The 26796-nt window shown below is 48.3% G+C and overlaps 1 protein-coding gene across 4 annotated transcripts in view; it reads left to right on the plus strand.

Moving 5' to 3' along the window:
- ZDHHC14 (zDHHC palmitoyltransferase 14) overlaps positions 1–26255 on the plus strand; it is a 278540-nt gene extending 252285 nt beyond the window's left edge. For 3 of the 4 annotated variants that reach the window (XM_073789775.1, XM_073789774.1, XM_019951847.3), the window contains exons 6-9: positions 4536–4638; positions 5922–6031; positions 10848–10950; positions 24979–26255. In XM_073789775.1, coding sequence (XP_073645876.1) covers positions 4536–4638; positions 5922–6031; positions 10848–10950; positions 24979–25377 — 715 coding nt within the window. In that variant the 3' untranslated portion in view covers positions 25378–26255. The remainder of the gene's footprint in view (positions 1–4535; positions 4639–5921; positions 6032–10847; positions 10951–24978) is intronic. The other variant, XM_019951848.3, reaches the window with a different exon arrangement.
- The last annotated feature ends 541 nt before the right edge of the window (positions 26256–26796 follow it).

Genomic DNA, 26796 nt, shown 5'->3' on the forward strand with positions numbered 1-26796 from the left:
AGGGGTGCCTGGCTGGTGCCCACAGAGAAAGGCCCCTCAGCACCGTGCGGTGTGACCGGCACCCTGGCCACATACGCCCAGTGCTCAGAGTGGAAGCACCCGAGGCAGAGCCTTGGACTCTGGCATTCCCTGGCCATTCTGGAATCCAGGGATTTTGGTCGATGAGGAAACCCACATGAAATACAGACTTTTTAAAATAAACTGTAATCTAGATTTGGCACTTGGCAAAAAAGCCTGTCGCCAGCCTGATTGCTGGAATGTGGGGAGATGGGTGATGACATATTAACAGAGACAAGTTCTTCACCCAGGGGTGGCTCTAAGGCGTGGGACTGATGGACAAGGTTGCATGTCACGGGCAGCCTCAGCCTTGCTGTTGTGAGCTTTGAGGCTCCAAAGTTAGGCCTGTCATGTGACACTCCGTAGCTTGGAGCCATGGGAAGGGTTCTTTCTGTCCTAGAAGTCTGCAGACCAAGTTCCAGTTCTGTTCTGCCGTGATGTGCGATGTGAGTTTTTGTAAGTGGCTTGACTACTCTGGGCCTTAGCCCTTCATTTTACATAAAATTTTACCTATTTGTACAATGAAGGGATTAGAATAAATCAGGACATTTTAACTTGGGGTCCATGTGTATCCCTGCAGAGGCATCAGGGGCGTTTTTAAGCCTCCTGAAATTATAAGGAAAAAAATGTGTTTATGTGCATTTTTTCTGAGAAAAGCGTAGGAACCCAATAAGGTTAAAAACCTTTGGTTCCTTACCTCTCACCTTTTACGATTCTCCAAATACTGAGGTGCCCTCACCATTCTGCCCAATACTATTTCCATGTCCCTGCAAGGTCGTCTCCCCTTGCTTACCTGCCCACAGGCAAGCAGACCCCTGTACCCTGAGGGTGGGAAGCTTACCTTCCCCCACCGTCTGCTGTCCGGAGTGCCGGGCCAGGTGCCTAGAAAGGCACAGAGCAGGCACTTGTGGGATTGCGTGGAAACCCAAGGGAGGGGCGCCTGCCTGCCGGCATTTTTCAGTCTTTTTCAATTCCATAGTCGTCTAGCGAGTACCTCAGTGTGCAGCACTTTGAGCTAGCGGCTGTGGGGAATCTAAAGCCATACTCTTGGCCACAGAGGGGGCTCCCTTTCTTTTTGGGGGGCTGGGGAGGAGACATGGAGGCTGGCAGTGGTAATGGCTGTGATTTGGAACCCATCTCTGATGCAATAAACATCCAGCTGCTTATTAAATTGGCTCCTACTGGAGTTGGCCTGTTTCCACTCATGTCTCTTTTTAAAAAAAAAAAAAAAAATCAGTAAGTGGGTTTTGATACATTAAAAAGAAATTTATGAAAAAAAAAGAAATTTATGTTTCTTAACTTACTATGGCATAGATAATTTCAACGTCAAGCTATCGGGTCAGTGAGAAGATGTGTTGTTCAGATATTCGTACCTCTGTCTGAGAGTGAATTTGAGGGGGATGGACTCCTTAAGGTGCGATAGATTCAAGAAACCCTGACAAGGAGGGTCCTGATCTCCCCCAGCAGAGGTTGGGGTCAGCCTAGAGCCACGTGTCCCTTAAGAATTCAGAAAGGAATCGGCCCATGGCTTTTCTGTCCTACTGGCAGAGCCAGACTTCCAAGCTTCAAATCCCTGCTCTGCTATTTCTTAAACAAATTACTTAACTGCTTCCTGCCTCGGTTTCCCTATCGGTTAAGTGGGAATCACACTTCTCACTGGGTTGCTCTGAGGATTAAGTGAATTAATCCACATGAAGCTCTTGTTTTGTTTTGTTTGAATTTTATTTTATTTTTTTATACAGCGGGTTCTTACTAGTTATCCATTTTATACATGTTAGTGTATCTATGTCAATCCTAATCTCCCAGTTCATCACACGTGAAGCCTTTGGAACAGGACCTGACACACAGCCAGTGATGTCAGCCATTGTTACGAATGATGATGATTATTCCTTCAGACGTCCTGTGGGCGAAGCGGCAGCTGTAAGGGGAGAGGCGGAGGGGGCTGCATCTTGCATCCTACCTTGAATTCCTCACTTGGACACAGCTGTGAGCTAACAGTGAAACTGCATTCTGTTATTTATAAAATGTTACCAAGCACATGAGATATTAATATAGAACACTGCGAATTTGGGGGGTTGCTATAAACATTTAAAACTCCACATCCACTGGTAACAACGCCTCCTTTTGGAGGTAATCATGTAAGTGGCATCACAAAGGGAACAGCAGCCGCAAAAGGAACAGGAGCTGCAAAGGGAGACGTAGCCACGTTAGATGCCATGACCTCCTCCACTTTCACATGCCAGCTTTTACCTGGTTCACACGTGTGGATGTTACATGTGTTTTGACATGACCATCATTCTGCCTGGATTGTAAACTGTCGTTGACATCTAAGTATTTCCGAGACCGAAGTTGGGCTCTTCGTGTATTATTCAGTAAATAAATCTTTTGGTTCGTTCTTCATTCTCTCTTTTCTATCCTTGTTTCCATTCCATTTGTCACCTCCTCTTTGACCTTTCTGCCTCTTGTCTTTTCCTTCCAGCCTGTGCAAAGTCACTGCCAGTGTCATCCCCCTTTATACAACGCGGTTCTCCCGACGCAGGCTTCCCACTACTTCCTCATCATTTTCCCTGGGCTCCACTTCTCTGCTTTCAAGCCAGTGCGGGCAGAGCTCCCACGTGGCTGCTCCCCGATCTGTGTCCTCTTGGGTGGGGAGATGAGGCTGGGAGGGGGGGCGTCTGTGAGCCCCGACCTGTCAGGAGGCGGTTGAGAATGAGATCTTCTTTGCTACCTGGGCCACCATCCCTGTGTCCCCATGTGCAGCGAGGCCTCTGCCATAACCGTTTGTCCCCCTGGGAAACCCTGGCAGAAAAGAAGGGCTGGTGGCAGCCCTGAGGAGGGGCCTGCTTCTCTGCATCTCCTCCCCACCCCTCCGTACTTATCCCCTTTTCCAGAATCCACCTTAGTCTTCCTTTCCTTGGTAGGTGCGGCTCCTCCTGCAGCCCGTTCACCTCTTTCCTCCGAGAGGACCGGGCAGCACTCCCACCCCCCAGGGGCACCCTGTGTTGGATCCGCAAGATCCCACTGCTCTGCGCTGTCTTCACCTTGGCCAGCTGGGCGTCCTCCTCTTGAGATGTCCTTTTAATTTCTGGGTGGGGCTTTTCTGAGGCCTTGCAGTTTCTAGAAATTTAAACCTTAGAAAGAAAAATACAGCATTTTTCCACTTTTCCAAGAGCAGACCCAGTGGTGTACCCCGAAGCTGAAAGTCAGTGAACAAGCAGGAAGCGCATTCGTTCCCCCTGTTTTGTGTGCAGCCCCACATGCCGGACAGTGGCTTTTGTTAATCATGATGTGGCAGAGGACGGTGCTGCACCGGATGATACATTCATTTCTCTGCTCTGAAGATAAATGATATCCAGTCCTGAAAAAAAAATCAATGGTGATGTATTACAGCATGATCTATGGCTTCCATCCCTGGAAGCGTTAGGAAAGCATGAGTATTTACTTTCTCTGGCCTGTAATTTATCAATGGAGGATGCATGATGGGTATTTAAACTCCCAGACCTATGATGAATTATTTTTTCCTGAGAAACATCTTTATCTTGTAAATAGAATTTTATAAGTATTTGTGGGACAGGAATATTCTCTAGTCTTTTCAAATGGCCACACTCCTGGCTGATGTATCTCGTCTGTTGAAGAATGCCAGGCTTTTTCTCCTTTGGTTTTAGTGCATCTTGTGGAACTCGAGACTCCCCATCACTCACAGTCTGGTGTGGAGCCAGGTTTTCTAGTTGCCTGTCAATAGCTGAGGACAGCCCTATGTGTCGGGGTGGGCTGAGGAGCTGGGAAAAGGTCCCCTAAGAAAAAATACCGCTCACCCTGATGCCACACCGAGAAATGGCCCCACCGGGTCAGAAGCCCATCCACAGTGGGGGCAGGCAGCCAGGGGGTGGAAGGGCCATCCAGGGACAGAGAAAGCCAGGAAGGTAAACCCCGCCTGGTCTCAGCCGCCCGAGGTCAGCCCTGCAAATGACTGTCACAGCCTCAAATCAGGTCGAGAGGGAAACCTGTCAGTGCTACAGTCCCAGCTTTCAGAAGCCAAAGGTAGAGCCTGTGATTGAAGTGATGTTCAGTATTGGGTCCATTCATCAAAAGCCTGGGCCGCTGCCAGCTCCAGCCAGCGTGCTTCCTGGTTTTGCTGCCGCCGCCTTTGGCTACACGGTGAGTCACGAGGAAAGGGCCAAGCTCGGGTGGGAAGGACAGTCAGAGGAACTGTCAGCCATGAGAAAGGAACGAGACCTGTTCAGGGAGCCCACCGATCACTTAACTGAGCACAAACGCTGTGCCGTGAAGGAGAATGTGGCCTCGTGCCTGCCCCTGAGGGTCTCCTTTGGCTACAAGACCACTGATGCCAGGCTAGGTGGACGCAAGGGCCTGAGTGAGGGCCTGGGGGCGGTTTCTGTCCAAATCTCAGTCATCCAGCTCCCTGGGGCCCTAAGAACGTCACGGTCCTACTGGTTCACCTCCTTGACTCCGGGTACCGTGCTGGAGGCCGTGGTCTGCTTCTTCTCCGTCTGGTCCATCGTGGGGCTCTCGGGTTTCCACACGTACCTGATCAGCTCCAACCAGACCACAAATGAAGACGTAAGTTCCTGGTGGGGTGGGACGCGGGCATGTTCTTTCGTGGGAAATAGAGAAAGAAGAGGTGAGGGGCCCGGGCTCCCTTTCCAGATGGGAGCCCCTGGGAGCAAAGAGCCTGCACGGGAAGCATTTTCCGACATCAGTCTCCAATTTCTCTATTGCGAATCTCCAAACTGTCCTGCTCTCTGACCACGTCACTTAGATACTAAGATTGGCCGAGTGACCCCCCAATTCCAAGGCCCGAGGAGGGATTCTGTTCTATTCCTTTGCAATAATTCTATCAGCAACTTGTCACCCTGCCCCGATGAAGAGAGACCTCACAGGCTGGCCTCTCTCAGATAACGGCTCCATTTCATTTTGGGAGGCAATCGCACTGACCCAAAGTTTAACTTTTTATCCAGGATTATCTGCCTGTACTTAATGCAGGTGGAGAGGAAATACAAAACCAGAAAACGTAATGCTGGAAAATGTTTCTTCGTGAGCCTGGTCCTTTTTGCTCTGAATATTTGGACTCTGACAGAAGCCTCTATCAGTACATGAATTCAATGTCTCAGAATTAGGTTGCCTCCGAGACTTGAGAAAAACCAGTGCTGATGAGATAGATGAGTTCCGAGAATGTTAAGACAGCTATGTGTATATGCTAACTGAGAACACGAGAAATACCCTGCAGAATTATTCTGCAATGTGGTGAGGCTGAATTCAGGCCATAAATGCGCAATTAAGGACTTCCCTGGTGGTCCAATAGGTAAGGCTTCACCTTCCAGTGCAAGGGGTGCGTGATCAATCCCTGGTCGGGGAGCTAAGATCCCACGTGCCGCGTGGCCAAAAAAAAAACAAAATATAAAGCAGAAGCAATGCTGTAACAAATTCAATAAAGACTAAAAAAAAAAAATAGTCCACATCAAAAAATCTTTTTTAAAAAAATGGGCCATTAGGGGAGGTGTGTTACTCCTCTCTGCTACCATTCATTTCATGACTATTTAACACACTAAATGTAGCATCAAGGAATCTCCACTGGCTTATGTGAGCTGCCTTTTAAGTACCATGTGGTAGAAATAAGAGACTATTTTCCCCAGAGAATGTTGTTTCTCCCCGGTCTCACCTGCTGTTTGGGGATATTTCCAAGTTTGGGGTTAATGCCAGTTTTCCTTGAGAAAAGTACCTCCGTTTCTTCTGCTGAAGAAATGAGTAAAGATCATTGCATTCTTTACAGGCTTCTTCTGATCGGCCCAAACTGTGACATTGGTGTGATGGATACTGTGTCATTGACTATCCTTTTCTTTCAGATTAAAGGATCTTGGTCAAATAAAAGAGGTAAAGAGAATTACAACCCCTACAGCTACGGAAATATCTTTACAAATTGCTGTGTTGCCCTGTGTGGGCCCATTTCTCCAAGGTAAGATTCAGATGGCACGATGCCCGATAACAGACCTGGGGAAGCACACACCCTAGTGTGTTAGCGCAGGCCTCGGGCAGCAGTGACCTGGCCGGCGGCAATGACCGCCAGCCAGGTCAGCACGCCGCTCTGTGCTGCGGAGACGTGGCCTTAACGATGTAGAGATCTGGCTTGTGTTATGCTTGGCATAACTTTCTACTGAATTTGTGTCAAGTTTGGGGAAAATCCCCTCAGGATCAAAACAGGGACACTGAGTCAGGTGACCCCATGAATCATTAGATGATGTTGAACATCCAGCTGTCATGAGGGAGCAGGACACAAGGTAGGAAGCAATTAGAAAGCCTGTAGACATAAGTGCTAAGAGCTGAGTTGTGCAGAATAGAAACGCTAAAACAGTTCAGAGGGAGAGATCCGTGTGGGCTGAAGCAGTGGAGATTGTGGTGATGATAAGACAGCAGTCCTGTTAATAATGGCCGTGGCTGACATTTACTGGATAGTGTTAGGCTCTGTTTTATGTGCTTTACGTGGATTAACTTTTAAAACCTCACTCTGTACCTATGAGGTCGGTACTATTATATCCCATTATATGGAAGAGGAAACCAAGGCACAGAGAGGTTAAATAACGTGCTCAAGATCACACAGGTGGTAAACGCTGCCTGGTCAGGACACAAACCCAGGCGTCTGACGTCAGAACCTGTGTGTGTCAATGGTAGAAGCTGCCTCCTAGTCTTGATTATTCATGAGTTACGCTCTTGTAGAATATTTCCAACAGATTAGCCAAATCAAACATTATTTGCTAAGCAAGTTTTCCAGGTTTCTAGAATGAGTTTCCAAGCCTTCCTCGCTTTTGGCCTCCAACTGTGTACATGGAGAGAAACCACAAAAGCTACTGGCTCGTGTCCACAGCAGCCCCGCTGTGCACTTAGAGCTGCACGGTCAGTCATCACTGACTTGTGCTCGTGGAACACAAACTGGGTTTGATCGTCAGCCTCAGTGAAGCTTCATTAGGGAAGGAAGAGTGATTCCCTCCCCCACCCCGCCCCCCAAAATAGCAAACACATATTCCAAGGCCATTTATTAATTGGTACTGGATTATAGTTCCTGGTGCCATTGGGTAATTAGAAATTGATCATTTTCCAGTTTGGGTCTAGAAAGTTGGGAGCCCAGTGTGCCACTCGTCCTGAATTTGGGGCCCTCGGGGGCCCCTGACCTGCCCCTCCCAGGCCTCCTCTGAGGAGGGACAGCAGGAAGCGACAGCCAAGGGCTCTGGACGGAAGGGCTGCCTCAGGCCAGGGCGTCCGTCATGCCTGGAGGGTGCCCCTCCCCCAAGAGAGCTCCAGACTCACCCAGGAGTCCCTCTTGGGGCTCTTTAGGCCAGAAAAACCCTCTGGAAATGCTTTCACAGTTTAGCTTTGTGTTTCCTCCTGGTGTGTGTTTATTTATTATGGTGTGTGTGGATAGTGGGGACAGGCCATGAAGCACAGAGTAGAAGAGGCAAAAGAGACATGAACGAGCATCTTACCCCGTCTCTGAAATAGACACCTGAATCTAGGAAAGGAATATAGAAGTCTCACGTTTTGCCCGAATCTCTTTTCCCGTTCCCAAGTCTTTGATTTGCATTTGGCGCCATTCTGTGTTGTTTATAGATCAAGTCTTATCATGGCGAAATTATTTCTTCCACAACTGGATTAAATTTGCTGGTTTGGCTAAGCTGAGGCTGTATTCTTTCCAAAATCCAAGTCCCCCTGGATGGAGCATTTCTCAGGGACGGCCCTCCCCTCGGAAGAGCTTGACCACTCGAGGGTTTGTGCAGGAAGATGGGGCGCTGCCCTCTCTCGCTTGCCCACAGGTTCCCAGAGCTGGCCTGGGCAGAAGTGGGCAGGGGCATGGTGTCTGTCTTCGCTGTTCCCTCCTGTCACCTTCCTCGCCCTCTGCTGTCTCTGCCCTGCCTCACCCAACCCCTGTGCACTAAAAGAGCACCAGGGCCTTGACGGGCATCCCAGACAGGCTGAAGAATGAGCAGTGTCCCTCGCCTCAGACAGGGACTAAGCACCACCTGTGTGCCCAGCGCCATGTGCCTGGGATGCGTCTAAAGCATTCTTAGTGTGACGATGTACTCACGAGGGAGGGAGAGGGTGTCTTCAAGATTCCCCGTGAGAGCCATGGAGCACGGGGGCAAAGACCCGTGTCCCGTTCCCTGCAGTGTCCCCAGAGTTTGGGGGGGGGGCAGCAGGGTGGGAACAGCCAGGTTTGGGAGGGGGTCCTCATAACGAGTCTGGCAGGAGGAATGGAAGATTGGAAAGACAGAAAGTCCCAAGGTGTGGTCAGGGTCAGGCCCTACGGGCTGGTGCTGTGGGTCAGCCAGTCGTAAGAATTCACTTGGCCGCTGTCACTGAGCACGTGCTGTGTGCTGGGGTCCAGGGATGCGCCTGAGAGAACGTCAACAATACAGGTCTGTCCAGGGCAGGTCTGCACAGGGGGAGGGGCTGGGCTGGGGTCGGGGTGCAGTTTCCATGGACACCTGGCAGGGCTTCCCAGAGGAGGGGGATGTAAGGTATGAACCATTCTAAAGGATCAGGAGGAACTGGGGAAAAGGAATTGTGGGAGGAGAGAAGGGACAGCATGTGCAAAGGCCCAGAGGTGAGAGGAGAGCCCGGCTTGTCAGAGGAGGAACTGGGGGAGTGAGGGGGGTCCCGGGGGGCAAGGCAAGAGATGAGGTGAGCTTAGGAGGGGCTCGAGGGCCATTCTGAGGGCCAGAAAGAGGCTTGGGGCAGAGTGTTACAGTCTTGGGTGCGTGGCTGAACAGGATGAACGCATGGGAAGCAGGCCGAGAACAACTTTTTCTATAATCCCTGCTGTCCCCACTCTTTTGATGACCTAGTTCTTTTTCTGCTCCTGGATGAATTCCCCTGCAAGTCCCTTAATTTCTTCTGTCAGCTGGAAAAAAAAAAAAAAAGACTCGGGGCACTTTCATTTCCTCCAAAATAGTGTCATTTCAGTGAACCGGAACTTCAAAGTTCAGTGTAAGTTAACATTTTCCACCCCTTCATCCCTACCAGGGCTGGGATTTCAGCATACCTTTGGGAGCAAACAGTTTGACCCCCGGCATGCCCCTTTGAGCCAGCTACACACCAGCTCTCTCCCAGGGACTGAGCCTGGCCCCACCCCTGGATCTCATCATTGGCAGGAGCGGTGACCCCTCTCCCCAGGACATCCTTCTTTGCCCTTTCCTTCGCTCTTTGACACCCTTGAAGGTGGCCGCAGACTTGGTCTGAGAATCCCTTTGACGGTCCTGCATGGGGATCCAACACCTCCCCTTTGGAGGATGGAGGTTCTTGTAGCCTCTTGTTTTTTCTAAACCTCAGGGGATTTGACTGAAACTGAAGCAGAGTCCCACTTCCAGATCCTGTCATAAGTATTTTTTTAATGGCTTGTTAGTCTGTCACTGGAAGACCTGAGGTGGTAGCTGTGATGATAACGCGTATCTTCTGAAAGCCGAGCTGACGCGTGGAACAGCCTTCAGCCGCCCGGGCCCCGCCCCCAGGAGGAGGAGCGTGTGGGCACGTGGATGTGCTCGGGGCGTCCCTCAGAGGCCCAGCCCCACCCCACGGGAGGCCAGGGCGGGAGCCCCACTTAGTGGCCGAACCTCCTGTTGCCCCTTGCAGTTCTGTCCTTAGACCCGGGGTCAACACGGAGTCTTCACTCAGGGAGGAAATAGGCAAAAACCCTTTTGATGGCGAAGGAAGCTTCACCCGCACCTCCTACCTGGGCAACAGTGCCATAGAGTAAACACAGAAACCTTGTTCAGGAAACGTGTCGGTGGGAGACCGAGGACCCGTTTTTACTCGCTCAGTCAGAAGCGTTTGCTCAGCACCCGCTGGGGGGCAGCTGTGGAGGTAATGATGATGAAGAAGACCCCGTTTCTGCCCTCGTGGTGCTTACGCTTCGTGACAGGCGCACACGGAAACACGTGGAGCCAGCGTGATGTGATACGGCGCCCACGGCGCTCCGAGGGCGGGCCAGAGGGGCCAGATCCTCCGGGACAGGTGCCGTGGGGGAGACGAGATGAAGCCTGCCCTCGGGGGCCTGCGGGCTGCTCCACAGAGAAGTCACTCGTATAGATCACTGTGACATCAGGCCAGCAGTGGCATGTACCAGCAGGAGGATCACAGGCAGGGCTGAGAGAAGCCAGATGAGGGAAGAAAGCGGATATAGGGCCAAGAGCAGGGGCTGGAGGCCGAGAAGAATGGACAGCGGACGGGAAGGGAAAGTGACTTCGGGCAATTAAAAGCCACAGCCTGAACAGAAACAGAGACGACAAAGCAGAGAAGGCACAGCGGGTGCGTGGCTTCTGCTCCCGGGCAGGGCACTGGCGCGTAGTAGGTGCTCAGACGCGCTTGTTGAAGGAATGAAGCTGTGAATGCCATGTGTGACAAGATGTGGATTTGAGGCCGGAGAGGAAGGTTGAGGACAGGTTGTGTGAGGCCTGAAGGCCGAGCAAGGGGGTCTGGGCTCCAATGGCAGGTGATGGAGGCTGTGCAGGCAGGAGGGGTGACGTGATCAGGACGGTGGGGGGGAGTGCGGGGCCTGCAGCAGGTGGCAGGGAGGGAACAGATGCTCCAGGCGTTTCTAAGGGCAGAAGTGGTAGACTCTGGAGCCTGACCACACATGAAGGCGAGCAGAGGTGTATTCTGAAGCGCCTTGGGGGCCCGTCACAGAAAACGGACCCCCGAGATGGAAATTAAGAGAGCGTTGTCGGTGTTTTGGGCTTTTTATTCGCTCTCTGACCCCTGCATTGTTCTGTTTTCTCTTGCAGCCTCATTGACAGAAGAGGGTACATCCAGCCTGACACCCCACGGCCAGCCGCACCCTCCAACGGGATGGCCGCGTACGGGGCCACACAGTCACAGAGCGATACGGTAGGACCTGCAGCGCCCCACAGAGGCTTCTCTCCCACATCTGTGTTCACTGACCTGTAACAGTCAGTCACCTAGAAAGCTTCCCGGGACACCCCTGGGCTGGCAGGCTCAGAGAGGGCAAGGAAGCGTTAAATTAAGGCGATATCCGCCGAAGGCTTACGCCCCCCGCCCAACAGGTGGTCAGTTTGTTTGGGGTTGTGTCGGGGAGCTACACAACATCTCTTCCAGAAACAACTTGAGGCAGCTTGCTCTGGAAAGCCCCTCACACAGAACCGGGCTGCTGTCTGGGGTGAGCGAGAGCTGCCCCAAGCAGGGCTGGCTGTCTGGCGAGTCCCCGAGTCCCGTGCCGTCCCTTTGCCTCAGTCTGCACCCGCTCCCTCAGCCCCTCTTTAAATGTGCAGCGGACTCTGCTGCCAGGTCTCCCCACTTTCAGCCAAAACCTTAGATCAGCCATGCACACCTCAGTGCAAATAATCAGACAAGCTGTTCATTCACTGACAGCAAAAACTGACTGGTGCCTCTCCAAAGAGGTCCCTGGGTCACGCTTCTGTGGAGGTGTGGGACGGATGCTTTGTTTTCACTCTGCACCTGGGAGACGGGGCAGGGACGGAGTCTTTCCATGGGCACCTGAGCTCACAGTCTGGCTGGCCCCGACCATCAGTGCCTTAAAATTCTTCAGTGGTCTGTAAGTCAATGGCCTCTCTTTATCAGGAACAAATTCCCCTAAAGAAGTGTTTCTGAAAGGGACCCAGTCTTGTGGCCCACTGTTTGCTCTCTATAGACCTGAATCACCCACAACAGAGTCCATGACAAACAGGCCAGGACAGCAGAGTGGGTTCAGAAAAGAGGCTTTGACAGTCCAGGACTTGGAGATGGAGCTGATGTGGAAATCTGGGAGCAGGGAGCCAGGGGTGCCTCCTGCCTTTCAGCTTGGTGACAAGATGACCATACACATCACCAACAGGAGATATAAAAGGAGGTACCAGTTAGGGGGAAGCTGATTTCAATATGTAGAAATGGGATACCCTCGGATGCCTGGGGATAGGGGGAGGCGCCCTGCAGGTTGATATATAGAAAGCTCGGGGAAGATTTGCTTCGCCGTACTTAGGAAGGAATGACATGGTTGGTAGAAATTCACTTTGAAATACTGGAGATGTGAATCAATTTTATTAGTTATCCTAGAATCCAGTCGATCTAGCATTTTAAAAAAACTGTAAGACATGCTCCTGTTTGTCATCTGAGATATTAATCTGATTTCATCCCACATGCTGGAAGATTTTTTTTTTTTGCGGTACGCGGGCCTCTCACTGTTGTGACCTCTCCCGTTGCGGAGCACAGGCTCTGGACGTGCAGGCTCAGCGGCCATGGCTCATGGGCCCAGCTGCTCCGCGACATGTGGGATCTTCCCCAACCGGGGCACGAACCCGTGTCCCCTGCATCGGCAGGTGGACTCCCAACCACTGCGCCACCAGGGAAGCCCCTGGAAGATTATTTTTTGAAATCAGCATTTATTATCTTTTGCTAACTTTCTCTCCACCCATGCCTGCCAATTCTGCCCCCATCAGGTCAAGTTTCTTTATCTAATTGGATACTACTAGTGAGGATAATAGAACAGGATAATTATGGAAGACAATGGAAGGAAAAGCTTTGCAAATGGACAGATTTAAGTACAACTGAACACAGCAGGGAAAGGCAGAGAGCTGGGATGTGGGATCAGAGAGCCTGGGCTTGCAGTGACTGACTCGGGGCTGGGTGACCTTGGCAAGTCACTTCATCCTGAGAGTCTTAAGTTCCTAAACTGTAAAATGAAGAAGGGGATAATGATGTTCACCTCCCTCCCATCACCACTTTATAACAAAGGGCCTGGCACATAGTAGGTGCTGGTTAAACATTCAACTGAATGTATTTGAAAGTTCCCCTCACAGGGGCTTGCTCAAGGGAAGTTCTGAATAAATATTAGTTTGTTCCTGTCTTCCTTTCCTCATTCCTTTCTTCCTCCAATTTTGTCACATCTGCAAAAGGCTCCACCTTGAATGTGGAACTAGGAACTAGAGGGAAGGAGTTCCCTTTGGTGCAGTGACATGGCAACATGGCTTCATGAAGTGATGGCCTTGGTAGGATAAAATTAACCCATGGGCCAAGAGACAGGACATGGTCATTTTACCCACTAGACACCACAGGCAAAGCACCTGTGTGCTTTTCTGGGGACTATGAAAAATTTTAAGTCCTGAAAAAAAATTACGAGCTCTGAAACATGAAAAGAAAACAGCAAAATCAAAATTAATAAATGTTTAATGTCTATGAGACCCATGAATATGTCAACTTCATTAATTGTTAAATTTAGCTTTCATCAAAATTTCATTACATCTTAGAAATGATTTGTAGGTTGGGTTTTTCTCACTTCATAAGAATTCCCCAGCACACATGTGATTACAGAGAAATCATTGCCAATTATAAAGTAGTGAGTTGCCTGTAGACAGATCAATTTAAAAGCTAACTGCCTGGGGCGCCCTGCGCTTCCTGTCTTGCCATGCTGCCTGTGTTAGGGGAAACCCAGGTTTCCACTGGGCTTAAGGCTGGGGGAACTCTTTTTGGTCCCAAGGCGCCTACCCACTGCTGGGAGTGCCCCCAGTACGTCAGAACGTGTTCAGGAGAGGCAGGAGCTGAAAGCTGTTTGGGGAAGTAAGATGAGATATGTTCTTCATGGTCCCACAAGCCAGAACTGGGACCGGAAGGTGGGCCCGGGAGGCAGATGGTACTCAATCCAAGAGGGGAATGCCCAACACCCAGAGCTCATGGCAGACGGGAGCCCCTGCCACAGAGGTGTTCAGGCTGGGGGAGGTGGCACCCCCAGCAACGTGGCTACAGAGGAGTCAGCACTGGCGGGAGGGCTGGACATTGACCCTCAGGGTTCCTTCCAACTCAGAGCCTGTCATCCAGGCCACCGGCCTTGTCAGCAGGGCAACATCACTGTGCCAGATAATGGTCCATTCTACTGTGCATTTATGGCCATTCAGGCACTAGAGCGTGAGCCTTTCCATTGTTTCCGTTGTTCGTTATGGCTTCGGTGGTATAAATACAATATTAACAGGAGTGCAGGGGGAGGAGACAGTCCTGCACGGGCAGGGCTGGCACTAAGCAGACCGTAAAGCTGGACGTGTCTCCGCCCCAGCCCCTCTCTCCAGTTCATTCATGCTCCCACTGCGTAGTGTTTACCAGATCCCACAGCTTACCAGCACGTAGCATACCACATGCCCTTCCAATGCTGTCACATGGATAACGCACGCTGACCCTGTGAGGATGCTACTAATTTTATCCCCATTTTACAGAATGAATAAAACAGGCACAGAGAACTTCAGTAAATTTGGCCAATTCCAACTTCACACTTCGACCCCAACAGTCCCTGCTGTCAACCCTACACTTTGCTGCGCTGTAGCCGTGAATGCTGTGTGTAGAGTGACTCCCTCCCATATGCTTTCAGTCGCCACAGCCCGTTATCCTCACCCTGTCTCTCCTGTCAAAATCTGCTCTTTGCAAAAGATCTGTTATCAATCATCTATACGTTAAAGGGAATTTAAGCCGAATTTCAGGATATATGAATTTTAATTGTGAATGAAAGTTTTTACCCTCTATTAAAAACATTTCAGGCAATAATAAAATAATAACTGAATGTTTAATGCTGTTTGTTCAGCACTATATCCCCATTGTCTAGGCTAGTTCCTATGGTAGTTGGTCTCGGTGAGTGTTGGTTAAATGAGAAAGAGAGAGAAATTGACTATGTGCCAGGCACTGGGCTACATTATCATCTCATTTCATCCTCACAGAACCACCTGATGTGGGTATTCTAATTGCCCCTTTGAGGAGACTGAGATTCAGGGATGCTAAGTTTGTGACATAGCTAACCAGTGGCTGGGCTGAGTTTTCATCCTTAGCAGTCTAACTCTAAGGAAAGTGCTCTTCTTTAACCATATACCAAAAGTTTCCCAGGTGGGAAGGTCTTATGGAGCAGAGCGGCATGAAGTCTCCTCCCAGGGCTGTGAAATCACATCACCCAGGGCTTCCATGCAGAACGATGATTAAGCTGCTGTGGTCAGTCACAAAACCAGCTGTGGAACTGAATGTAACCACTCCATAATCTAACCTACAATTGGACCAAGCAAATATCTATGAAACTTCAGTTTCTGCTCTGTTACAAATGACAGTGTTAACCAATGACACATTAACTCTTCTTTTTTTCTCTTCACTTGCTTCCCCTAAGCCCAAACCATTTTGCAGCACTTTAGTCTGTGTTAAAGGTTTGTCCAGGTGGAAACATCAGTACCCAAGTAATTATTGACCTAGTCCAAGGGTGATCTCCACTATTAAACTCCTCAGAGTTCACTCAGTTTCTTGGATCTGCAAGTTATCATTTTTCATCAAATTGGGACATTTTGGCTATTATGTCTTCAGTTTTCGGGGGGGGCCTCATCTCATTTTCTCTCCTCCTGGGACTCCAATTACTCCTATGTTAAACCATTTGATATTTTGCCCCAGAGGGTAAGTCCCTGAGGCTCTGTGCATTTTTCTTCAAACTTTCTTTCTCAGCTCTTCAAATTGGATGATTTCTTTTTTTTTCAACATTTTTTATTGGAGTATAATTGCTTTACAATGGTGTGTTAGTTTCTGCTGTATAACAAAGTAAATCAGCTATATGCTTACGTATAGCCCCATATCTCCTCCCTCTTGAGTCTCCCTCCCACCCTCCCTATCCCAGCCCTCTAGGTGGTCACAAAGCACCGAGCTGATCTGCCTGTGCTTTGCAGCTGCTTCCCACTAGCTATCTATTTTACACTTGGTAGTGTATATGTCAGTGTTACTCTCTCACTTCGTCCCAGCTTACCCTTCCCCCTCCCCATGTCCTCAAGTCCATTCTCTACATCTGTGTCTTTATTCCTTCCTGCCCCTAGGTTCTTCAGAACCTTTTTTTTTTTAGATTCCATATATATGTGTTAGCATATAGTATTTGTTTTCCTCTTTCTGACTTACTTCACTCTGTATAACAGACTCTAGGTCCAGAAATTGGATAATTTCTTCTGATCTGTCTTCATGTTCACTGATTCTTTCTTCTGCCCTCTCCAATCTACTGTTAAATGAATCCAGAGAATTTTTCACTTTGGTTGTTATACTTTTTAGTTCTACAATTTTCATTTGGTTCATTTAATTTATCTGCTGAGTTTCATTTCTCTACTGAGATTCCCTATCTATTTACTCATTGAAGCCATATTTTACTATAATATTTGAACATTATTATGTTGCTTAAAGTCTTTATCTGCTAAGCATATTTGGGCTGAGTTGGGTTTGGTTCCTTTTCACCACTTTTTTTCTTAACTCTAGGTTACATTTTTCTATTTATTTGTATGTATATTGATATTTTATTGGATATATTTTGGGTAATATATTTGTAGAGACTGGATTTTGTTATCTCTTGAAGTGTTGATCCTTGTTTTAGCAGGCAGTTCAATTAGTGGCTAATCATCTTGAACTTGTGTAGGCTTGTATTATATTTTGTCAGTACAGACTTATGGGAAGTCCAAGATGTTTCTCATGCCCCTCTAATTTGAAGGAGCTCAACCTCCAAATTCTGTCTCCCTCAAAGATCTTGTCAGGGTTTGATTTAGCCATTGTTAGGGCCGGTCTAGGGTCTTAGTTTAGGGCATGATTCTTACTCCTAAGGTATAGCCTTCCTAATGTGATAGCTGGATGCCAGGCATGTTAACAAGGTATTGGGGGTGTTAATGAGATCAATGTCCCCCAGCACTACTTTTCTCAACTTCTAGTATCTCTATGCCTCTCTCAGCCCCGTTATAGCTGTTGTCTCATAAGCCTGGGTTGGGGGGGTTGGGGGGTGAAGGGGGAAGGGACTCTTCCTGCACATACACAGCACAGCTACAGACTTGTGTGGGAAACCCCTACTAGCATTTCTGGCCCCCTTCTCTGCACAGCATCGTCTTCTGCAATGCCCTGCCATACAGATCCAGCCACTCAAGCTTCCTTACCCTCTGATCTCTGCTTTCTCTACTCAGAAGAACTTCTCTGCTCTGTTCAGCCTATACCATGGTTGGGAAATTCTTCCCAAGGAAAGGGCTGGTTGACTGTGGGGCTCACCTGTGAGTTTCCCTCCTCTCGGGGACTGCAGCCTTGCATTGTCTGTTGTGCACTATTGGAAACTGTTTGCTTCACGTATTTTGGCCAGTTTTATATACTTCCTTGTACACAGAGGCAGTACTAGTCCAGTGTAGGTTATCCACCATTCCTGGGAATAGAAGCCTTATCTCTGTGATTAAAGGGCCTTTTGCAGCCAACATTGCCGTATTCCCCCATTTTTGCTACCCGCTCTACTAGCAGTAAATACTGACTTAGCCGTGGAACATGATTCCTCTGACCTAGAAGTGTTTCTAGTGCTCACCTCAAAGGAGGAGCATTTGGAGACTTTATATTTAGCACCAGACTTGGCATGTTCATTTGCAGAGAAAGGAAAGGCTGGAGGGAAAGAGATTCTAGGTATCTTGGGCCAAATTTTTGCCTATTATTTTATTATTAAAGTCTAGATCAGAAAGGCGTTTCCTGAATGATAGGAAAAGTGTTCCTAGGGAAATTGTACTATTTTAGAAATAAAAGTAAAGGCTTTAGCCTTAGATAAACATACTGATAATTGCAGGGCAGAAAAATTTTGTAAATATTGATAGATAGCTGGCAGCAAAGTACCCATAGAGGTCTTATTATCTGAAAAATGGGAAAATTCACTGTTAACTTACCATCTCACATAATTGGGGGATGGGGATGGTTATTTAGTAACTAAGTGATCTTCCCTCTACTACAGATTCCCAAGAAAGAAAACGTTAGAGAAGTAATGAAGTGACATCTAATGTATTTAAATAGTGCATGTGACCCCAGTATAGCCCTTGTCATCTGAACACCCATGAAATTCTGAGGATCCACACTGGAATTTTGTGCACATAACCCCAGTGTCAACTGAAGACCATGTTTTAGTTATTCCTATTTTCCTCATTATTGGCTTTTATTATTACCTTATACTGAAGGTCTTTCCATGACAATGTGTCTATGCACAGTCATGACATTCAGGTATGGTCCACTTTTTAGTGTGCATATCTCATTTGATGGTCAAATAATTTAAGTTCTGTATGACATCAGGATCATAGTTTGTTTAAAGCCGGCACTTGTGATCCTTTGGGGTCACTTGCTAAACACAAAGATAGTCTAACCCTAACCCTAACCCTAACATAGTACATAATTGTTGGATTTTTTTTAATCATTTGCTATATTTACTTAACCTCATTTTAAATCCTCTTAATCCAATATCAAAACAAGATTAAACCTAGCAGTTGCATGATTTATTAAACTAGTTTCACAGAAGGACTCTTCATGCATAGTCTGAAAAATCAAATATAATAGAAAAAATAACTTGAGCAAACTTAAATGATAATGTTTTAAAAAAGAATAAAGAGGAAGCACTCCTCCTAACCTATATTTTAGGTGGATTTTAGAAATTTATAGTGTTTTTATTAAAGTAAATGAGCATTCATAAGACCCCAGAACAAAGCTTCACAGCCAAGCAGAAATAACTGATGCCCAATGCTAATCCTTTTGAAAGAATTGGAGCAAAAGAAGTAAATAATTTTACGTATTCTTAGTTTGTATATAAGACCATCTAGAAAACACCTAGCTTTGGTTTTGGCAGCCTTTAATCTGTATGCTAGGATTATTTCAAACAAGAAGTCAGCTAGAGTAAAATAAAATGCATTCCACCATGAGCAATTTTATTTGAAAACCTGCAGAAACAAAACTAACTTATCTCTATGGTATTTTTAAACTGTAACATTAAGTGATAATGTGTGTGACATCCAAACATCTGAAACCATAAGCTTCTTTGCAAGTTAAACGCCAGTGCTTCATTTGGGCAGTAAGTCAGCCAGCTGTCAGTGACTTACTGCAACCACAGCAAATGCTCCAGCACTCCAGACAGTATTAGTTTTATGCTGCCAACAGAAGGGTCTGTCCATAGACATTCTTAAATGCAGTCATGTTTCTGTTCTATTAGTAGTGAGCACTTGGATGACTTTTGACCTAAAAAATGACAATTTCATTTGGTTCAATCTAATATTTGATAAATATGAACCGTTCAAGTGTTGTTTTGGAATGAAAACAGTGAGTTTCTCAATTTCCTCTTCATAGTGATGGACTGTCACTGTCCAATCTCTGGCTGCTTGCTTGTTTCTCTTTAAGATTATATAACTGGTTAGATACATTGAAATATACCTCATGGCTTCTTGGTGTTAGTGCTGGAATATAAGCCCTGTTCCAAGTTGTGAGAGAAAAAAAGTGAGCAGTGATGTCTCCCTCTACTGGTTGAAGATATGAGTCCTTGAATGAACAGCCAGGAAGGCGGGTTGGTGGCCTAAAAAGGTCAAAGAGAAAAGGGGGGGGGGGGGAGAAAAGGAGGAGAAGAAGAAAGCAAGAAGAGGGAAAAAGGATAAGAGGGAAGGAAATCAATGAAGGAAAAGATGGAGAGGGAAAGAGAAGAGAATTAGTGAGGCCAGAGAGAAAAAATTAAGTAGAAAAATCAAGAAGAAATGGGCAAATAAGGATTAGAATGGGCAAATAAGGTGTACGGACATTTTTTCATGGGTCATCTTCACAGTAACCCTGAAAATATTGGCTGTTTTGTCCCTTGAAGTTCTTGAAGTTCTCATATGGGAATTGCAACCAATGATGGTTTATTAGCCCATCCTCCTTGGAATTTTGGCAGTGTGCAAAATGAGGAAGAGGCTGGACTTTTTTTTTTTAAATCAGATACCCCCTAGTCATTGAGTTTCTTCTAAAAAGATGTCCAAAACATGCAAAGTTAGTATCATGAGAATTATACGTTCCACTGGGTAGAGTGGAATTAATTGCACTTTCCTTGATTGGAACCCATTTTAGTGTCCTGTTATGAACCAATAGGAAGATTATAACACAGTATCCTGTGGAAGAAAGCCTGGTCCCTGGGCGCCCCAAATGGGAATGGTCTTCTAAATAGAAATCAGTTTAAATGTGGCAAACTATTTTCAAAGCTATGGGTTACAGCAGGATTTAGACACTTAGGTTCATGGTGGTCCCAGCAATCTTCTCACTGATACAATCTTGCAGCAAGGTAAACTGGAGGAGGGGACAGAGTAGGTTCATTATTAATATGAAAGCAGTCCCTATAACAATGGAAATATCCACAGCTATACTCAGACAGTCATCTTTTAAAATATTTAAACAAATCCCTGTAGAACAGGTGCTTAAAGTCAGATAACACAAGTCACTGTTCAAAATAGTCATTTTGAAAAGATTTGTGACATTTCGATTTTTAAAAAAATTAAATGGCTTAGGCTAAATGTTTTCTTTCACATATTTAAGTCCTTAAGCTTTACTCCTGGGAAACTGGAGCGTGTTTTCAACAGGGTCCTGACCATGAGGCTGAGGACAGATTTGCTACAGTTTTAACGTGTTGTGGGTTTGGCCGCAGGAAAGCACCAATAAGTGTGTGCAGGAGTGGACCCAGGTTTGGAGGGGCCTGAGTCATGCAATCTGGAGCCCTTTTTAAGAAAAAAGAGGGACTTCCCTGGTGGCACAGTTAAGAATCTGCCTGCCAACGCAGGGGGCACGGGTTCAATCCCTGGTCCGGGAAGATCCCACATGCCGCGGAGCAACTAAGCCCATGCACCACAACTACTGAGCCTGCACTCTAGAGCCCGCAAGCCACAACTACTGAGCCCGTCTGCCACAACTACTGAAGCCCACGCACCTAGAGCCCATGCTTCGCAACAAGAGAAGCCACCGCAATGAGAAGCCCGTGCACCACAATGAAGAGTAGCCCCCGCTCGCCGCAACTAGAGAAAACCTGTGCTCAGCAACGAAGACCCAACACAGCCAAAAATAAATAAGTAAATTTATATAAAAGAAAAAAAGAAAAGAAAAGAATATGCAAGACAAAACAACAAGCAAGGCCTTAGAAAGCAAGCAAACAAAAGGCCCTGGACTTAAGCTCATAGCTTCAGAGTAAACCCACCTCCAGGTGCTACCTAGCAAGGGCTCACTCACTGCCCAATGTGCATAGAAGCCAAGACCATGGCACCGGCTTTTGAAGAAAGAAAGAGCTTTATTGCAAGGTTGACTCTCAAGGAGACAGGAGGCAGGACTCAAATCTGTCTCCTCCATCCACGTTTCAGGCGAACTTTAAGGGGTTCGGGGAATTTCAAACTTGGAAGCTGTTTAGCCAGTCTTGAGTCAGTCCATACAAGCTACTCGTGCTGCTGGAAGCCAGGTTTTCCTTACTGAAAGACTTCTCACTTCCCAAAGGGCTCCAGTGGCAACACTTTGAGTTCCACAAACTTCTCTGAGTTCCATAAAGTGAAAAATTCCCGGTTCCGGGTTCATCCTGAAGACATGGGGTCCCGTCTTGCACATGCGCAGTGCTGTCTCCGTAAATAACTTGTTTGATTAATCAACAGCCTATTTAAGGAGGCAAAGCCAGTTTATGCTGTGCTGTTTCACAGGTGTCTCGTTTAAGTCAGCGCGGGGATGCTTTAGTGCAAAATCTCAGAGGGCCCCTCAAACTCCACATCGACCTCCCGGCGAACGTGAGCTCTAAGGAACTCAACAGAGCACTGTCGGCAGCCCTTTTGTCCCAGGGTTTTCTGCTGGGTGCCCGTGAGCTCTGCTGCAGGGCATGGCTGGAGAGGCGTGACCAGGGAAGGGGAAAGGACACTTGACCGGAGAGACAGAGGGAGAAAGAGAGAAAGAGAGTGGGGAGCCCGCCTCTCCCCCGTATGCTTGTGCCGCCTGACCTTGGGAATCTCCTCCAGCTCTGACCTCTAATCTATTGAGTTGGGCAAAAAGTTCATTCGGGGTTTTCCATAAGATGGTACAGAAAAACCCGAATGAACTTTTTGGCCAGCCCCAGTATTTTCCCGTGAGTCTGGAGCCAGCCAGTCAGAATTGCTTGGGCTGATCCCTAAAATAGAATTTGCCAATCAGTTTTCAATTTAAGAAAAAAAGGCTTTCTTCTGGTCAACAGAGACCAGCAAATCTAGTTTGCAGTTTCATCTTTCCCCAGAGCTGGGCGTGTTGTGTGGACCGAGGTATTAGGATGAGTGAGGGCTCCAGAAAGAAGAGTTGAGAAGAAGATTCCATCATCCAGGAAGGGGCCAGGCTTGAGAGCAGGAGCTCTCTGGCTGGGGCAGCATCTCAGCCCTGGGGTCACGGGCAGGGGGCGGCGGCTCAGAGGCTGCACTGAGCTACAGAAAATGGAGGCAACGCCAGAGCAATAAATGGTGATTTTCATAAAATGTTCTTTGCAAAGCACAGTATATCCAGAGCCCTGGGAGACTTTCCAGAAGATGCATGTTTAATCAGGAAGGTTGCTCTTCTCCGCCTCTGCTCTGTCAAGACTGAGCCGATGTGCTGAACGGAACTGACAGCATTGGAGAGCGTGAGTGGACCCGAGCTGTCTGCAGCTCCGACAGCTGTGCTGTCCCACAGCAGCAAGGGTCCCTGGTCCCTGCCCCGAGCAGAAACTCCCTGCAAGAGCAGAGAAGGCTACGCAGTTGCCCACTGGATAAGTACTGGTGTGGCAAAAGATTCGGGTGACGACTGGGAAAATGCAGACACTAAATGACTGTCAATGCCTAACAATCAGCCCCTTTCAAGCACTTTTTAATGGCATTTTTGTCTCATCCGAGTAGCCCTCCACCCACCCCCCAGCCCTTTCCCACCCTTCTCCTAGCTTCTTAGCGTCCTGAAGGTCCCTTGGCTGGAATGAAGCCATCAGAGAAAAGCCAGGATTTGCTTTCCCTTTTTAAAGCTCCGTCATGAGCTTTACTCTTGTCTGAAACCAAGGTCTTTGAACTTCTAAAACCCGCAAATTCCTTAGAGATGGTGTCTCTTCCACCTCCTCTTGGAGGATTGGGGGCCGGCTGGGGGATGGCCCACCACTCATGATTTTAGAAAGAAACCCACGTGGCTAGGAAGGACACACACACTGAAGCAGAAGAAGTAAAAGAAGTGTGACTTCGGGAAAACTCTCTTTTCCCCTGAAGGCTGCGTTGCATCGTTTGGTTTGCTTCTGTGCCTGGAGGCCGGTGAGTGATGGAAGTTCTAGGTGTGCGTCTGGGCAGGAAGATGGCAAGGTCCCTCCATCACAAAGCTATGAGTATGTGGTTCAATGGTAGCTCTAGAGTTCAGAAAAAAGAGAGTGGGGATAATGGACAAGTCACATTTCTTAAGCACCTACTAGCTGTCGAATGTGCGGTGGTGAAAAGGGGTTTGCAGTCAGACGATCCCAGTCCCAAACCCCAGATCCATCCCCTACTTTTATCTGTAAGGTCTTGAGCAAGGCACCCACCCATACGAGATGCATCTGTAAAGAAGGGAAACGTGTTTGTTCTAAGAACTTCTTCAGAAACAGTGGAGCGCCTCGCTTATTGCTCAGACGTAGTCAGGATAAGCTCCCCTAATAGCCACACCTGCTCCTGAAACTCGGTAACAAGTCACCGCACAGACTCAAGTTCAAGATCTCCGAGTTATTCGGAAACTTGCCCACAGCTCAAGGGAAGGGTTTCAACGGTATCAGAGACCCAAATTCCCCCAGCTAGAAAAATGTGTTTCCACTATTTCCTTTGCCCAGCAGGTAAAGTTAAACAAAGGACACGAGATTAAGATTTAAGAACACTTCGAAGAAAATGAAATATTTTGTAAAATGTTGACATTCTCTTTCACAGATTAAAAAAAAAAAACAGCTCAATTAATGGTTCTCGAAGCTGTTGAAAACTTAGCAGCGAGGAATTCTAAGGCTTTTACCAATAGTCTGATCAGGCCCTCAGGGGCTTCTGTTGACCGTGTCTTTTTCTTTTTTTGTGTGTGTGTGGCACAATACATATAAAATGTACCACTTTAACCATTTTTAAGTGTACAGTTCAACGGCGTTAAGCACATTCACATTGTTATCCAACCCTCACTACTATTCATCTCCAGAACTCTTTTCTTCTTGCAAAGTGAAACTCCATACATTAAAGAGTAACTGCCCAACCCCTCCCCCTAGACCCTGGCAGCCACCATTCTACTTTCTGTCTTTGAGTTTGACTCCTCTAGGTAACGCATATAAGTGGAATCATATAGTATTTTTCCTTTGTATCTGGCTTATTTCACTGAGCATGATGTCTTCGAGGTTCATCCATGCCACAGCATGTGTCAGAATATCCTTCCTTTTTTTTTGCGTTACGCGGGCCTCTCACTGCCGCGGCCTCTCCCGTTGCGGAGCACAGGCTCCCGACGCGCAAGCTCAGCGTCCATGGCTCACGGGCCCAGCTGCTCCGCGGCATGTGGGATCTTCCCGGACCGGGGCACGAACCCGCCTCCCCTGCATCGGCAGGCGGACTCTCAACCACTGCGCCACCAGGGAAGCCCAATATCCTTCCCTTTTACAGCTGAGTAATACTCCATGTCTGTACAGACCACATCTTGTTTATCCGTCCATCTCTCGATGGACGTTTGCTTCCACCTTTTGGCTATTGCGAATAATGCTGCTGGGAAATGGGTGGACAGGCCCCTGTATTTTTAAAACAATGTGGTAAAAGTGGTTTTCAGCATAGAAGTAGCACTGGCCTCAGGCCACTGCAGGTGGTAAGGCCCGTGCCTCTGTCCACGGGAGTGTTTTTAAATTAGGTCCTGTCTGCGAACAGGGGCCGGGGCGTCAAGCCTGCGGCTGCGTGGTACTCCCAGGACACCTGTGGGTGACTATTAGTTTGAGCAGCTGTTCAGGAGCCAGGTGTCTCCAAATGGAACTGGGCTACTGTGCACCCTCTCTGCCCTCCCTGACCCAGGTGTCACTAACGGGTTTCTCTCTCTCTTGTATCCCGCCCCTCCCTGCCCCCTGTGCCCCCTTCCCTCCCCACCCCTTGCCAACTCCTCTCGCCTCCTCTTTGCTGGCTCCCTCCCGCTCTCCAGTGCGACCAAGACCAGTGCATTCAGAGCACCAAATTCGTTTTGCAGGCCGCGGCCACGCCCCTGCTGCAGAGCGAGCCCAGCCTAGCCAGCGATGAGCTGCACCTGCCCGGGAAGCCGGGCCTGGGCACGCCCTGCGCCAGCCTGACACTGGGGCAGCCCACGCCGCCCTCCTCCATGCCCAACCTCGCCGCCGAGGCCGCGCTCACAGACATACTGCCCCTGAAAGAGGAGCACGTGGGCCACCAGTTCCTGACCCCGGAGGAAGCGCCCTCGCCGCCCGGGATGTTGGCGGGCAGCCCGCTGGCGCACAGCCGCACCATGCACGTCCTGGGCCTCGCCAGCCAGGACTCTCTGCACGAGGATTCGGTGCGCGGCCTGGTGAAGCTCAGCTCCGTGTGACCGCGGGGCCCCGGCCCGGGGGCTGCAGACAGCAGGAGCGACGGACGGACGGCCCCACCGCGACTTCCGGCGACCCAGTGCCGGGGTGGCCACGACGACTCCAGGTCCTGAGGCAGGAAGAGCCCTGGGAGAAAAATCGGATCCCCCTCTGATGGCAGAGGAGGGCAGGACCCAAAGGCTGGCAGCTTGGTTCCATTTGAATTTTCTGCCCCACCCTGACCATTCTGATAACGGTGGAAACAGAGACGTAGCTGTTTTCAGGTCTTTGGAATATGGAGGGTGGGCGTGGGGAGGGAGGAGCCTCCGGGGGCCCCCAGTCGGAGTCTGGGCGGAGAGGAGGCTGCCTGGGCGTTCCTCTTGCTGTTCTGGGACAGATACACGGAAGGTTTATGACACTTGTGGCCGGACTGAAATTGCACTTAAGTGTTATGCTACTAATATTTGAAACAGACATGCCATTCCATTTGTTAATTTAAGAAAAACCTAAAGGGAAACAATGACCAGATGTGGACTTGCATGCCACGCTGCAGTCTGTTCACGGTGGTGATGGTATTGAAAGGCAACTGCTGCTTTCTTTCTTCTTCTTTTTTTTTCTTTAATTTTGTGAATTCTCAAGTGCTGTTTTATGGGAAGACAGTGCAACAAACCAAGACTAATGGACCACGCCATCCGTCGCCAGCTTCTTCAGCTTAATTCTACATGGGTAGGTGGCGCGCCTGGGCCGCAGAGGGCTGCCGGGGTTTTATCCCATCAAGCATCAGTTAACCTTCTGTTTAGTAGTTAGCCGAGGTGTTGTGTTGTACCACACCTGCCACAGTCTTCACCTCCTTGTGTGACCAAACTCCTGTGGACAGCCAATAAAAGGACGTCCTCTGTTATTTTGGATCTGTGTACAGTTATCCTTAACAGCTGAAATGACAACATCGTCACCCAGATGGCCTGAGGGGAGTTCAGTTTTATTGAAGTATCCCTAGCGAGGAATGGTCCCCAAACAGTCAAAACGTCAAATCTTTGAATTGTGGGGGAACGATGGGATGATTTCTTAGGTAAAAGAGCAACTTTCCATCAGTTTTTTTTTTTTTTTCTTTTCTTTAGTTATCTCTTTTCGACACGGTGTTAGTGGAATTTACTCCCCGTTTACAGAGTGGCCCATGGCAGCGAATCTACGGCGGGTTGTAGGGAGAGGGCTCAGGGAGAAGCTGGGCTCTGGAACGTCTGCTCTGCTCTGCGTTGTGTTTGAGTGTTGCCAAAGCTCAAGGGTAACTTGAGGTCCCGGTAAAGGTATCAGAAAAGAGGAGGAGAAACCAGCTTATTTTAGGCAGAGACCACATAGATTGTCATTCTTACCTAGCCACTAACCAGGATGGAATTAAGAAAATTTCCGCTTCATCCATGTTCATGTATCATCTGGAAGGGAAC

The sequence above is a fragment of the Tursiops truncatus genome, chromosome 12, assembly GCF_011762595.2.
Source record: "Tursiops truncatus isolate mTurTru1 chromosome 12, mTurTru1.mat.Y, whole genome shotgun sequence".
Taxonomy (NCBI): Eukaryota; Metazoa; Chordata; class Mammalia; order Artiodactyla; family Delphinidae; genus Tursiops; species Tursiops truncatus.